This window comes from Malaclemys terrapin, chromosome 7 (genome assembly GCF_027887155.1).
Source record: "Malaclemys terrapin pileata isolate rMalTer1 chromosome 7, rMalTer1.hap1, whole genome shotgun sequence".
Lineage (NCBI taxonomy): Eukaryota > Metazoa > Chordata > Testudines > Emydidae > Malaclemys > Malaclemys terrapin.
The window spans coordinates 74,610,697-74,627,066 of NC_071511.1; the positions used below are offsets into that span (position 1 = coordinate 74,610,697).

At 43.1% G+C, this 16,370-nt stretch overlaps 1 protein-coding gene across 1 annotated transcript; it reads right to left on the minus strand.

The window, feature by feature from the left end:
• Positions 1 to 256: 256 nt before the first annotated feature.
• Positions 257 to 6,947, minus strand: ADIRF (adipogenesis regulatory factor). Its single transcript, XM_054034630.1, has 3 exons — positions 6,809 to 6,947; positions 3,325 to 3,387; positions 257 to 1,545 (listed from the first exon to the last, which is right to left on the minus strand). Exons 1-3 carry the CDS (start codon positions 6,867 to 6,869, stop codon positions 1,439 to 1,441), a joined length of 231 nt encoding a protein of 76 aa, XP_053890605.1. The 5' UTR covers positions 6,870 to 6,947; the 3' UTR covers positions 257 to 1,438.
• Between the last annotated feature and the right edge of the window lie 9,423 nt (positions 6,948 to 16,370).

The following is a 16,370-nucleotide window of genomic DNA, read 5'->3' on the forward strand; positions in this document are numbered from 1 at the left end:
ACATTTCCTAGATTTGTACATTAAATGGGTGAGGTTAGACTGGTGGAGGGCCCATGGTTCTAGAATTCACTTTCCCACGGTGTGAGACAAACTAAACTTGATTAGTTTTAAGGCATGTTTAAAAGGCAGTATATTTAGTCAGGGTTTTTCTGAGTGGGTACTTTAGGGATAGGCAAGAGTTGGAGGTTAAGAGAGGTTTCAGAGTAGCAGCCGTGTTAGTCTGTATCCGCAAAAAGAAGAACAGGAGTACTTGTGGCACCTTAGAGACTAACAAATTTATTAGAGCATAAGCTTTCGTGGACTACAGCCCACTTCTTCGGATGCATATAGAATGGAACATATATTGAGGAGATATATATACACACATACAGAGAGCATAAACAGGTGGGAGTTGTCTTACCAACTCTGAGAGGCCAATTAATTAAGAGAAAAAAAACTTTTGAAGTGATAATCAAGATAGCCCAGTACAGACAGTTTGATAAGAAGTTAAGAGAGTTATTTCAGCCTTGGTGATGCATCACTAGAACTGACTGTTGGTATGTGTTTTTGAAATTATTATATAGTGTGCCTGGAGAATGCCCGTCTGATCCTGCTCGCTCCCATTGAAGTCAATGGGAGGTTTGCCATTGACTCCAATGGCAGTAGGACCAGGCACTATGACAGGTGCACAATATAACAATAAATGAGGCAAGCCGTGTTAGAACAGAGAACTAGGTACCAGGACTCTTCTATTCTGTTCCAGACCTTTCCACTGAGTTCCTCTGTGGCCTTAGGCTAACTGAGTCACAGAGGCTGAATTGTCTATCTGTAAAATGTGTTTGATACTTAGCCCGCTCAATGGATTTTGGATCAGGGTCAGAGAGGTTTGCAAAACATTTTGAGATCCTTTGGTGGAGAGCACTATATAATTAACCAGTGTACTTATAGGTGATATGTTATTTTTCCTTTGTGAAAGAAATTTTATCATATGTTTTTCTTATTCCCTTATCCATTATTTTAAAATTTTAGAATAAATGAACATTTGGCTTGAAATGTAACAACAACTTAGCTCTGGCTGGGGAAAAAAAACATGAATGTCATAGGTAAATCTTCTGCTGTTTATTACCTATGTAATGGCAGGAGTGTTAATAGTTTCATAATTTAAATTCTTAGGTACATTGAACTAATGTATCAACAACCTTTACATCACTGTATGAGACAGACAATGCCTTAGTCACTGCGGAAACTTTTGTGATTAATGCTGAATGGGAGATTATGACTAGAGCATACAAGATTTTTTTAAAAACTATTTGGTGGGTGAGCATTCTGCATATGGCATAAAGCTAAGCACAGTAAATGATGCAAATCTAAAACAGCGTTCATATTTCTACAGAAATGATTACTGAATTGCAGTGCAAACATTGATTTTACAACATCTCACACTCTGTTTAAATTATCATCATTTCTTAAGTCCAATTTTTTTTCCAAGGCCAGACACGGCTTCTGATGCTTGTCCAGTTGTTTTTTCTACACCATCTTGAGCAGTCTTGCAAGCCTGATCAATAGCTGAGAAAGATAGAGAGGCAGCTAATATAAAAGCAAAGTCAATACATTCAAATGTATGTTGTTTCATATTTATCCTGGAATGGGGAAGTGAGAAACTGACTCAAGTATCCATATTGTTGTTACACCAAACTGTGTACTTAATCATTAACCATATGATTCATGTTCACTACACCAGACACCAGCTGCTTACATTTCCTAAAGACGAGTTTCTCTCTGCTAGTGCAGGTTGGGGTGGTGGTGGTGGGATATATTAAGTGTTGGTACACAGGTTGGGTGCTGCTGGGCAGGTGCCTGTGGGTTTTGGGAACTATTAGGTGGGATAATAGGGCATGCTGGTTGGGGATACTGGTGCTGGAACTGATGGATGTTGGAGGGCTGCTGGTTAAGAATGGTGGAGGTGCTGTCTGGATGAGTGGGTGGATGCTACTTTGTGGGATGATAGGTGTTCTAGTGGCTACTGGAGGTATGGCTGGATGTTGGGTACTGATGAAAGGGAGAGTGGTGTTGGTCAGTGGGGTAAGAAATGTAGGGAGGTGCTTCCTCCCGGCCCCTCCCTTCCCTAGCTTGCATAAGTTCAGGAAATCACTGTTTAGTTATGTAGGGAGCTGCACGCCGAGAGAGGCTGCAGGAACAAAATTGCTGGTTTCTCACTATTTTTAAGCAGAGAACATTGTGGATAGTGAGGGGAAGTGGGAGGAATGGGAAACTATAGTAGAGCTGGAATGGCAGGGAAGGGGATGGCAGCAGCAAGAAGGAGTGGAGCTTCTCCTGGTGTCCCTTTAGTTCTCTTGCCTGGGTCCTAGCAGCTGCCATATTTGGCAATTTTGCTACAACCCCACGCCCTGGTGGCCATCCTTGGTGTCACAATCACCAGTATGAGAGGCCCTGTTCTAGAGGGAGAGAACATGATATTACCATTAGCTTCTGGTTTTCAAATAAGTGCACATTTAGACTCCAAAGTTGCTAATGCTTCCATCATTCTTAGAAACTGATTTAGTGACCTTTTTGTTTTTTGCTCTGGCAATTCTCATCACCAGAAAGGAAACAAAATACTCCCCTCACAACAGCCATAAGGTTGCCAGCACCATTTAATGATTGACATCATTGCTGGCTCTGCAGCTCCTTGAGCTGCCACGTATTGGAGCTGGGCTTGGGATCATTACGGCCTCCTGCCTTTAGAGCTGGAGAAATCAAGATACACCACATGCTTACTTAGCCTCTAGGAAAGATGGACAAAGTTTTGACTACACTACTGCCAGAACCCTCACTGTGATCAATGATGAACTTTGAACACAATGCTAAATGTACTGTGTGAGCTATAGAAATAGTAGTGAATCTGCTAGTAAATACACAAAGAGGTGATATCTTCTATTGGACCAACTTCTGCTGGTGAGAGAGACAAGCTTTCGAGCTTACACAGAGTTCTTCTTCAGGTCTCTCTCACCAACAGTAGTTGGTCCAATAAAAGATAATACCTCTCCCACCTTGTCTCTTTAATATCCTGGGACTGGCACAGCTACAACAAGAGTAAATACATATACAAATCCTGAAATTCTTACCCCCATTTTAGTAAATCCTTTTGTAAGGTCAAACTCTCACTAAAATCTATGGGAGTTTTGCCCGAGAAAGCAGCAAGTAAAAACTGTGTAAGAACATTAGGATTTGGACCTGGGTTCATTGTACTCTTTTTTTTTTTTTTTTAAAGATGGCTATGTCTTTTGCTAGCTTTCCCTTCATGTCCAGTTTTGCCCTCATTGAATGTAATATAATTTCTCATACCTTTCTGACCCGCATCTGTAGCCTGGTTCACTACGTGCTGTGCAGACTTTCCCAGCGCATTTGCTGTAATGAAGAAAAACAATGCATTTAACCTGTTAAAGATTATGTTCTCCTCTTCTCTCTTCCCATACTCTCCACAGCACAGCCCATGAAGTGCTTATGACCATTGGCTCTGCTGCATGTTTAACAGGCTGTAGACCATGGTGGGAGTATATCAGAAGATTATTAATAGAGAATCGGTCGAGGCTATGCAGATTGCTGATGGGTATCTGTATGAGGTACACAAGCTGGCTGGCATGCTGCCAGCGAAGTGTGCTATGTGATTATATAGCAACAACAGTGTTCTGGGCATGTTATTGATAGATACGATAACAAAATGTAGGAAGAGAGAGAGAATGATGTCATTAGCAGTGGCATTTAGCTGCACATTGCTAATTCCATGGTGCTGGTTTTTTATTTATATATTTACATTTCTTGTTTTGAAGATGTTTTGTCATCTGGGTTGTTAACATTTCCTCAAAGGGTAAAATAGTCTTTGTAGACTTTTTGGAAGGAGTGTGGTTTCAGGAAGGAAAGAAGGATGGAGCCATGACAGGCCAGTGAAGGGAAAGGGGTATGTTTACAAGGAACAGCTAGAGAAACAAGAGGTAAAAATATAAGGATCAACTGCAGAACACCAAACAATAATGAGAAATTATGTGGGAATGTCCCTCTAAAAGCCATTTCACATCAAAGATATAGGCAGTTTATGAAAGCACAGTCTCACTTTCCCAGCATCTGGGTGACCTGCCTTATCAATGACAAGAATTTACTGAAAATATGTGGCATTTAGAAACATAGCTAGCTACATTTTGTTTTATAAACCTTATGTTACAGGAGTGCACATACCACATTGAGAAGAGCTCATAAGGCTAGCATTAAACATTAACATTAGATGACATTTACTTCCTAATCTCTTCTGAACTGAACATCTATACATACAGCAATAGAAATCTCCAGCTGAAGTGCCCTGCACCTCTGTCTGATCCACACTGATTTGGAGTTAAATTGTATTGGAAAATTCTGGTCAGTGTATCATGATTAAGGCTATGTTTTAGTCCCGGGTATTTTTAGTAAAAGTCATGGACAGGTCATGGGCAGTAAACAAATATTCATAGCCCGTGACCTGTCCATGACTTTTACTATTTATCCCTGACTAAAACTTGGGGAGGCAGGCTCGGTAGGGATGGCCCAGGGGCCCACCATCGGTGCTCGGGGGGGAGGGGGAGAGGGTTTGTGACCTGGGAGGGCACCGCAAGTGCTTGGGGGCGCTGCAGGTGCTTTTGGGGGGGAAGTGTTGTGGCCCGGGGGGCACCACGGGTGCTCGGGAGGCCGGGGGGAGGAGGGTTGGCAGGAACAGGGCAGGTTCTCTACCCGACTCCTGGGAAATGGTGACCTCCAGCTCCTAGCTCCATGTGCTGCCTCCACTCCACCTCAAGCCCCGGTTCTGCAGCTCCCATTGGTGCCTACGGGTGGAGGCAGCACGTGGAGCTAGGAGCTGAGGGAGCGGAGTTCCTTTCACCCTCCTGGGGAGGCCCCCCCCCAGGTAATCCAGTTTTCAGTCATCTGCACATTTGGCTTAACATAGAGAGATGGAGTAAGGAAAGAAAGATGAGAGTAAATGCAAGAGAAGGTGTTTATACCCTGAAGGACAACTTCAGTTTATATACCCTGTTTCTGTACCTGTTTTCAAGCCATAAAAGGAGTATCAAATATATTAATAAAGAAACTGAGCATCACAGCCTGGATTCTAGAATGAATTTGGAAGTAATATTTGAACAATGGCTTAAATGGATACTGTTTAACTGGATTGCTAGCAATTGAGCAGTTAAAAAGGTTTGGGTATGTTAATTTTACGCATTTTTGAGTGTGGTTGGAGCAGCATCTGAAGTGAGATGTACAAAATCAGCATCTCTGGAAACTGGACTCCCCAAGTATGGAAATATAAAACCTGTAGATACCAAAATAAAGTAGGTTTTGTTTGTATATTAAAATTTGTCCCCAGCTATGCAAATACTTACAGATATGCTTAACTTTAAGCACAAGAATAATTCCTTTATAGTCAGTAGGATTACTCACATGCTTAAGCTACACACGTAAGTATTTGCAGGATTAGAGTCTTGGATTATATCCAGCAGTGCTGTTTCTACCTGCTGAAGATCTGCTCTGGGCTAAGGAGGTCATGTGATCTCATGACAAACTGTAGAAGCTTCAGCAGAGGGTAAATAAATCTACAGCAAACATATTTTAAGGGGTATAGTAAGCCATATATAGAGTGGATATATTAATTTACAAAGAAAATTGTTGTACGTTAAGTTGAAATATAAACCTCTGATGCACAATAATAGTCATAATATAGTTATAGTTATTGCAATACATCAAACATCCCCTATGATAAAAAGTATAAAGGTTTTTGTTTAAACCCAGAGAAATCTGAAAGCTCATAGTACAGAGTAAAACCAAAGTATTATATTATATTTATTAGAATTAGTCTATATTTTTAGTCAGTATAAATACTAAAATTGATTTCTGCAAAGCATTGTTATTCACTCCAGGTTGCAAACATACCCACCACAGGTTAAATCTAATTTCTTCAACAGAGGTCAGTTTAGAGAGCAGTGTATGAAAAAGGTTACACTGCTCATAGGCAGTAACCATTTAAAAAAACCTAAAAATAAACATTGAAGTATTTGTAATGGTTCAGAATAAAAAGTAATTAGTTGCTTGCAAAATATGAAGTTTTAAAATAAGTTTGTTATTCAACAAGCATAAAGACTGAACCATCTTCTTAGAACTCTATCCTGCAGTAAATTCCATCCGGGTGAGGGAGGCTGTCCACATGGAGCTCATTCCAGGGTCGGGTTCTTAATCCTGAAGGTGGTGTTCTCCAAATCATGGCTAAGGCTCTTTAACAGGGAAACTTGTCTAACTACAGTCCATGGCTCTGATTCTGTGTTCGCTGAAGTCAGTGGCAAAACCATTGCTTCAGTGCGGCAGGACCAAACCCTACATCCCAGTTATTTTGTTTGTGAACAGAAGACACTAGTCTCCCATACTGTCAGTATGAGTCTTCTTGTGAGCAGTAAAATCAATTTTTTTTTCCGTTTAGAAGTAGTAAAAAATCAGTCTCAAATAATAATGGACATTGATTGGCTAATCCCATCTATAAAGTGATTGGATTCTCACTGTACTATCAAATAAAACACCAAAATATTATGTTGTTTTTGACATTATGAGATTGACAAAATTACAAAACCAGCCTCAGGACAAACAAAAATAGATCCAGGCCCATATTCTGCTCTCATTTACACCAGTTTAAATCCAAAGTAATTCTACTGAAGTCAGTGGAGTAACTCTAGATTTAGACTGGTGTAAGTGAGAGCAGAAACTAGCCCTTGATTTTTTCAGAACAACAAACAGAGAAATTATATTTAATGTTTCTTACCAGCATCCTGGACCTCCCCTTCTGCATGTTGTTTAAAACCCTGGAAGCCCTTACCAGACATGGTTGCTTTTAAAAGCTTTTAAAATCTTCTGCTTCAGTTTAAAAAAGCAAAGCAATTTACTATACGCTATGCCAGGGTTGCTCTAACTTGTGCTGATTTTATACATGTGCCAAGGCTCCTCCAGATGCCCACTGGGCAAATTGTTTCAATGGGTGGAGCTGCTGGAAGGCTTAGAGTTTGAGTTTAATGAATGAGAGCTGACAGTGTGCAGTGAAATTGTGAATTATTTATTTTTCCCAAAGAGAGGGTGTATGCATCTAGGGCTTTTGCAACAGAGGAATTAATTCTTTCATCGCCTTTGTTTTTTTTATAAACATTTCTAAACAAAAAAATTTAACTTTCTCAGCAAAACATAAAAGTGCAATGGAAGGACATTGAAAATTACTGAAGTAAGCTTTAGAATGGATTTTTGGAAGGCTTGGTTTTTATTCCAATGGGTCTCTTTTTTCCCCTTATTTTTTTTCTTTTATGCTGTAGGTGCTGTGGAAGTAGGCTAAAAACACAAAGAAAATGTCCTTATAAGTGATGTTACAGTTTGAAGCACTTTGTTACCTTAGCCTCATATTTGGCTGTTATAAATCCCTTGGAATACCCTTACAAGATGAGAGTTCTAATGAACATAGGCCCTAAAGTGAACCTAACAATCTGGTTGTGTGTCTAGTTGGATTACAAAGGTAGAGTTTGTGTCTCCCAAATATCCTCCAGATGCCTGTGGTTCTTTGAGTGCTGGTCCCTATGTGTATTCCAATGCGGATGTGAATGTATGCTCCATACTCCTAGAATCAGAGAATTCTTACAAGCAGCATCCATTGGTCCACGCGTGCCTCCTTGCCTTTCTTGTGCTTCCAACAAAGGTATAAAGGGTGGAACGCACTGACTGCTTCTCCAGTTCCTTCTTACTGCCAGGTGGCCTGGGTTAGAACCTCCAGTGTCCAGAGCTTTCCTTCGATTTCTTCAATCTGTAAATATTTCAAAGTTTGCCTTGGTGCCTTTTGTATATAGTTCTGTATAGTTGGTAAGTTTTTAATAGTTTTATAATTTTTAGCAGAGTTTTCTAGTTAGGTAGATTCCCAGCCTTGGGGAAACACCTCACCCCCGTACCTCTATAGGTTTTGGACTATGCCCAGAACTCCAGGCTTCAAAAAACTGTGTTTCCTGCTCTTTCTCGATAAGTGACAACCTCCATAACAGTTTATACTGTCTCAAGGAGGCACATGTTGTGGCTAGGTGTAATATCTGCCACTCTTTCCCTGGCCATACCCATGGGCATGGTTAAGATTTTGTCACGGTTATTTTTAGTAAAAGTCACTGACAGATTGCAGACAATCAACAAAAATTAATGGGAGCTGTTACGTGTTCATGACTTTTACGAAAAATAACGGGGGAGAAAAGGCTGGGGAGGGAGGAATAACAGCTGGAGCCCGATGGTGGGGACTGACAGTCTCAGTCCCACCACCAATGTCGGGGAGCACAACCCTGGCTCCAGCCCCTGCTTCAGCCACAGGACGGGGAGGACACACAGCCCAGGCTTCAGCCCTGGCCAAAGACAAAGGGCAGGGGCATGCAGCAGTGGCTTTGTCTGGGGCACACAGCCCCAGCTCCAACTGCAGGGGAATCCATACCCAAAGACCTCCCATCAGGAAGGCTGAGAATGCTCGCACAAGCAGAAGAGCAGGTCTTCCCTTGAAGTTTGCATCTGAAGCAACTCTGCCTAAATCAAGCAAATCTGATCATTCAACCCCAAAAAGTTTAGTATGTCCTAAATCCCATGGCCACAACTCTTAAGTCCATAAATCCAGGGTTCTACCGGTACCAGACCCCATACCAGCGACACCCACTCCACTGGTAACCTACAAGTCAAAAAGTCGAGATCCATTGGTTCTGGCACAATCCGAGCTTTTACTGCCAGTGGTACAATCACTGTCTCATACTCTGGCACATGGAACCCTCTTCCTACTCCTGCCCCATCAGCACAAAAAGATCAGACCCCTTGCACTCCAGGAAGGTCAAAGACTAATAGTGCACCAGAGGATGTCTTTGCTCTTCCCAGGTCCTAGTTTCACCCATCATCAGGGAACTTCTTCCACTAGGGAGACTGTGACTCCACCAAGTGATTACTTTTGATAGAAACCTATCCCCTTTTCTATCTGTTGGTTATGCCTTTCCTCCATCTGAACCGTCACTGTTGCCATTGATCTGGACCCTTTCTTCTCTTACTTGATAGGATCCAAATTGCCAGATGACCCATTGTCTCCTCCTCTACAAAAATGTTAGTTCAGACAGGAGATCCAGAGCCTCCTGGTACCAACCTCTGCCTCTGGACCGCTGATACTCCATGCCATGGGGACCTCCACAACATCATCTTGATGTGCCAGATATACAGAACCTGTGCGTTCTGCCAGGGAACAGCCTCTAAGGAAACAGCCAGAGCCTCCTGACTCCATGCAAGAGGAGGAATGCTAAACAGTTCCACTGGTACCGACAAGATTGTCGTCTTCATCTTCTCATGAAGGAGTCACCATGGCAACTCTGTCCCCTCCAGATCATAAACCGCTTCAGGATTTATTGCGAAGGGTGGCAGAGGAACTCCATTTCTCCCTACAGGAGGTCAGGACCCTTGACACGTACTCCTGGATATCCTAAAAACGACTGGCTTCAATCAAATAGCACTTCCAGTTAATGAAGCTCTTCTGGAACCTGCTAAAGCAGTCTGCCATACAGCAGCCACATACACCCTAATACCCAAGAGGGCAGAGAAACCCTGTTTTATTCCAGCTAAGAGAGTAGACTTTCTCTTTACACACCCTGCACTGAACTCTCTGGTCGTCCAGGCTGCCATGGAGTGATCTAGACAACATCTTAATCCACTCCTTCTGACAAGGAGACTAAATGTGTAGACTTCATGGGAAGAAAGGTTTTCACATCTACTAGCCTTCAGTTTCCTATACTGAAATATTAAGCACTGTTGACTAAGTACGACTACCTAAATGATTCCAAATTAATAAATTGTGTGGACTAGCTGCCACAGCAGGACAGAGTTCACTTCCAGGCTCTTATTGAAGAGGGTAAGCTAGTGGCCAGAACTTCACCCCAATCAGTGGTTGATGCATCAGATGCATCATCCTGGTTGATGGCAATGGCCATTGTGATGTGCTGTGAGTCATGATTGCACTCCTCAGCGTTTCCCAGCGAGGTCCAAAACACCATGGAGGACCTACCCTTTGATGAAGCCCATCTTTTCAATGAAAAGATGGATGAGTCCTTACATACTTTAAAGGGCTCCAGGGCCACCCTCCACACCCTGGGAGTATATACATCTGCCCCCAGAAGGAAGTATCACAGGCAACCTTACTAACCTAGACCAGCATCTGAACAGTTTTATCTCCATCAATCTATGACCCTCTTTGTAAGAGACAAAGAGTACAGACGTCTCTTTTCCCTGCACCTGCCACGTCTACAGCATCATCTCAATCCTGTTTCCTTGCAAAAAGATGTTTTTGATGGGAGTTTGAGAGTTGAAAACTGTTTATTATGACACCACTACCCAACCCCCACATACCCTTACAAAGGTCATGTAGCATTCTTTTTCCACAACTGGAGTGCCATACGAACAAACAGGTGGGTATTAGATATCATCCATAACAGCTATGATATCAAGTTTACTTATCTACCTCCTGCAAAACATCTATTCCTGTCCCTCTTCAGGGACCCATCATGAGGGGATTCTCAGGCAGGAAGTGGAATCCCTGTTCCAGGGAGGAGCAATAGAGCGCATACTTTTCAACACTAAGAGAAAGGTTTTTATTCTGTGTACTTCCAAGTTCCCAAAATGACGGGAGGTTGGAGACCTATCCTCAATCTCTGCAATCTTAACTCTTGTATATGCAAGCTGAGATTTCGTATGGTCACTCTGGTATCAATAATCCTATTAATAATAGAAAAAGACATGTTTTACAGCTCTTTGATATGAAGGATGCTTACTTTCACATGGATATTCACCTGGCCTACAGGCCTTTTATCAAATTCATTGTGGGCCCTGACCACTTTCAACACAGGGTACTCCCATTTGGTCTCACTACAAAGTCTCTTTACAACTACATCCAAAATGCTCCCCCCAAAGTAGTTTCAGAATTTCAAATGAATCAATCGATTTACTTACCTGTGTTTTTTCTGAAACTGCATGCTTCTGAAGAAGACAGACTTTACGCCTTCAATGTACATCACGCTCATGCCTTCTACCTGCAAAGGAGAAAACATATGTTTGCGAGACATTATGCTCTATTGCAGAACTCCACTGACTCTTCCTTTAGGACAGTGGTTCTCCAGATGGCTCTGCCATCTGCATCCTCGCACCCACTTGAGTACTGCTTGTCAGTCATCCACAACGGAATGCATATAGGAATGCAGATAGGGGTCAGCACCTGAAGAAAAAAAAGGAGGTTACTTACCTTATTGCAACTGGATGTTACTACCCACCCTCCTTTGGATCTTTACTAGATTGTGGTAAAAAAGGAACTGGAAAGTGGGTGAGTCTGCTCCGCCCTTTATGCCATCAGTTGGAAGCATGAGGAAGGCAAGGACACATGCATGGACCAACGGACACTGTGTGTCCAGAATCGGAGAATTCTTGCAAGCAGAGTACAGATAGGGACCACACATCTCAAAGAACCTCCAGTTACTATAAGTTAAGTAACCTCCTCTTCATGGTTTATTAAAGCTTTGTCTACACTGGAAGATGTTTGCCAGTATAACTATCTATATAGTCCTAGTGTAGACTCAATTTATATTGGCTAAAGGGTGCTTTTGCTGGTATAGATTATACCAGTTCTCTGAATGAAAAAAGCTATACTGTCAAAAGCATTTTTTTTTTTTTTTTGTATAACTGTATCTAGACTAGGGCTTTTGCTGATATAGAAATGTCAAAAAAAAAAAAAAAAAAAAAATCCACACCTCCAGCTGACATTACTATATGGGCAAAAGTTTCTAGTCTAGGCCTGGCCTTAGTCTCCTGTGTTTCATGGCTTTCTGTTAGCTTTAAAGTTTTTGTTCCACCACTAATCCTGTGTGCAGAGAACATTTATCCATATAAACTACTGTTTTCTTGGAAGAGTCAGGTATTAGTGGTCCATTTAGCACTGTGGAATGTGGTGTCATCTTTATCACCAGAGTACTTTCCAGTTCACAAAACGCTTTGGTCTAGATTTCGATACCTTGATGCACATTGAGTAGCACCTTACTCTAGGGGTACATCTACACTACAGGGGGGAGTCGATTTAAGATACGCAAATTCAGCTACGTGAATAGCGTAGCTGAATTTGACGTATCGCAGCCGACTTACCCCACTGTGAGGACGGCGGCAAAATCGACTTCTGCGGCTTTCTGTCGGCGGCGCTTACTCCCACCTCCGCTGGTGGAGTAAGAGCGCCGATTTGGGGATCGATTGTTGCGTCCCGACGGGACGCGATAAATCAATTCCCGAGAGGTCGATTTCTACCCGCTGATTCAGGCGGGTAGTGTAGACCTAGCCTAAGAGTAGTCCCACTTCGATGAGTGCACTCAATGGCAGAGTAACTTGTGAACTCTTGGCACCACTCATTTTCATTTCAAACAGCAGCCATCCTTTCTCCCAGTCAGGTCTATTAGCATTTTAACTATTTTCTCCCCTTGGTAGTTTTTTCTAGTTTCTGGCTGGTTTTCTTTTTCTCAATGATTTAGTTATTTGGATTTTTACATACTACAATAAACGAGTACACATTGAATGCTCTGGGTCCCTTGATAATCTTTAAAAAAATAAATAATAATAAAAAAAACAGAACCCTCAGGTACCATGATCAAATCAAATAATCCAGCAACAACATAGACATAAAAACAAGTAATCAGCCTCCTTTTGCAATCTCCAGTAGAGTCCCACGCTACCACTGCCCAGCTCTCATCTCCTGGGCAAGGGAGAAAAGTGGGGCCATGCGGTCAGGGCCGGCTCCAGGCACCAGCTTAACAAGCAGGTGCTTGGGGCGGCTAAGGGAGAGGGGCGGCACCTGCGGCAATTCGGGGGCGGCAGGTCCCTCACTCCCTCTAGGAGCGAAGGACCTGCCGCTGAACTTCCGCCGCCGATCGCGGCTTTTTTTTTTTTTTTTGCTTGGGGCAGCAGAAATGCTGGAGCCGGCCCTGCATGCGGTTGACCCCAGAGGCTAACAAACTCATGTTGTTATAGACCTGGGGAGGAAATAAGTTCTAAAGGGTTGGAGCCCTAATGGAGAAACACTGCCAGTTGCTCCCTCTTTCTCATAGGAATGGGGCTTCGGCTCAGGTGCCTTTGCTGACTTGAGCTGTGGCAGTATGGTCTCTCATGGGTAGGTCCCAGGCTATTTAAGGGTATGTCTACACTACGAAATTAGGTCAAATTTATAGAAGTCGATTTTTTTAGGAAGTGATTTTATACAGTCGATTGTGTGTGTCCCCACTAAGTGCATTAAGTCGGCGGAGTGCATCCACAGTACTGAGGCTAGTGTCAACTTTCGGAGCGTTGCACTGTGGGTAGCTATCCAACAGTTCCCGCAGTCTTCACCGCCCATTGGAATTCTGGATTGAGCTCCCAATGCCTGATGGGGCAAAAACATTGTTGCGGGTAATTTTGGGTACATGTCATCAGTCGCCCCTCCCTCCATGAAAGCAACAGCAGACAATCGTTTTGCACCTTTTTTTCGTGCGGGTGCCATACTGCTTTCAGCAGACGGTGCAGTAGGACTGCTAACCATCGTCATCGAACAACCGCTTCCGCTGCCAATCTGCTCTCCTGCTCTGGCCGCAGACGGTGCAATAGGTCAAAAAAACTGGTCTTCCGACCACTGCTTCCACTGCCACTCTGCTCTCCTATTGGTCTTGCAGGTCCTCTATATGACTGTCGTCATCCACCGCTTCTGCTGCAACTCTGCTCTCCTGCTCTTGTCTTGCCATACCACGGCAAGCGTGCAGCCCGCTCAGCTGTTGTGTCCTGGCAGCAGACAGTGTGCAAAACTGGTCATCCAACCACTGCTTCCCCTGCAACTCTGCTGTCCTGCAGCCGCCATACCAAGGCAAGCATGGAGCCCGCTCAGATCACTGCGGCAGTTATGAGCATTATCCTGCAGTATATGCAGAACCAGAACCTGCAAAAGCAGGCGAGGAGGCGATGGCAGCACAGTGACGAGAGTGATAAGAACATGGACACAGATTTCTCTCAAAGCATGGGCCCTGGCAATTTGGACATCATGGTGGTAATGGGGCAGGTTCATGCTGTGGAATGCCCACTGTGGGCCTGGGAAACAAGCACAGACTGGTGGGACAGCATAGTGTTGCAGGTCTGGGATGATTCCCAGTGGCTGCGAAACTTTTGCATGTGTAAGGGCACTTTCATGGAACTTTGTGACTTGCTTTCCCCTGCCCTGAAGCGCAAGAATACCAAGATGAGAGCAGCCCTCACAGTTGAGAAGCGAGTGGCAATAGCCCTCTGGAACGCCAGACAGCTATCGGTCAGTCGGGAATCAATTTGGAGTGGGCAAATCTACTGTAGGGGCTGCTGTGATCCAAGTAGCCAACCGAATCACTGGCCTGCTGCTATCAAGGGTAGTGATTCTGGGAAATATGTGCAGGTCATAGTGGATGGCTTTGCTGCAATGGGATTCCCTAACTGTGGTGGGGCGATAGACGGAACGCATAGCCCTACTTGGGACCGAACCATCACGGCAGCCAGAACATAAACTGAAAGGGGTACTTTTCAATGGTGATGCAAGGACTGGTGGATCACAAGGGATGTTTCACCAACATCAACGTGGGATGGCCGGAAAAGGTACATGACCCTCACATCTTCAGGAACTCTGGTCTGTCTGAACAGCTGCAGCAAGGGACTTACTTTCCAGACCAGAAAATAACCATTGGGAATGTTGAAATGCCTATAGTTATCCTTGGGGACCCAGCCTACCCCTTAATGCCATGCATTCAGTAAGGACGTTTTGGAACAAATTGATAAATTAAACAGCAATAAGTCACCAGAACCAGATGGTATTCACTCAGCGTTCGGAAGAAACTCAAATGAGAAACAGAAGTACTACTAACTAACTGTGGTATGTAACCTATCCTTTAAATCAGCTTCCATACCAGATGACTGGAGGATAGCTAATATGACACCAATGTTTAAAAAAGGCTCCAGAGATGCTCTTGGCAATTACAGGCCACTAAGGCTAACTTCAGTACCAGGCAAATTGGGTGAAATTATAGTAAAGAGCAGAATTATTAGATACATAGATAAACATGATTTGTTGGGGAAGAGTGAGCATGGTTTTTGTAAAGGGAAATCATGCCTCACAAATCTACTAGAATTCTTTGAGGGGGTCAACAAGCATGTGGATAAAGGTGATCCAGTGGATATAGTGTACTTAGATTTTCAGAAAGCCTTTGACAAGGTCCCTCACCAAAGGCTCTGAAGCAAAGTGGGATAAGATGGAAGGTCCTCTCTGGGATAGGTAATTGGTTAAAAGGCAAGAAAGAAAGGGTCTGACTAAATGGTCAATTTTCAGAACGGAGATAGGTAAATAGTGGTGTCCCCCAGGGGTCTGTACTGGGACCAGTACTGTTCAACATACTCCTAAGTGATCTGGAAAAAGGGGTAAAATGTGAGGTGGCAACATTTGCAGATGATACAAACCTACTCAAGTTAGTTAAGTCCAAAAGAGACTGCAAAGTGTGACAAAGGGATCTCACCAAACGGGGTGACGGGGCAACAAAATGGCAGATGACATTCAATTTTGATAAATGCAAAGTAATGCACGTTGGAAAATACAATCCCAACTCTACATATAAAATGATGGGGTCTAAATTGGCTGTTACCACTCAAGAAAGAGATCTTGGAGTCATTGGGGATAGTTCTCTGAAAACATCCACTCAATGTGCAGCGGTAGTCAAAAATGCAAACAGAATGTTGGGAATCATTAAGGAAGGAATAGATAATAAGACAGAAAATATCATATTGCCTCTATATAAATCCATGGTACGCCCACATCTTGAACACTGTGTGCAGATGTGGTCTCCCCATCTCAGAAAGATATATTGGAATTGGAAAAGGTTCAGAAAAGGGCAACAAAAATTATTAGGGGTATAGAACAGCTGCCAAATGAGGAGAGATTAAGAAGACTGGGACTTTTCAGCTTAGAAAAGAGTCGACTAAGGGGGGGATATGATAGAGGTCTATAAAATCATGACTCGTGTGGAGAAAGTAAATAAGTGTTATTTACTCCTCGTCATTCAAGAACTATGGATCACCAAATGAAATGAATAGGCAGCAGATTTAAAACTAAAAAAAGGAAGTATTTTTTTACACAACGCACAGTCAACCTGTGGAACTCCTTGTCAGAGGATGTTGTGAAGACCAAGAATATAACAGGGTTCAACAAAGAACTAGGTAAATTCATAGAGGATAGGTCCATCAATGGCTATTAGCCAGGATGGGTAAGGATGCTGTCCCTAGCC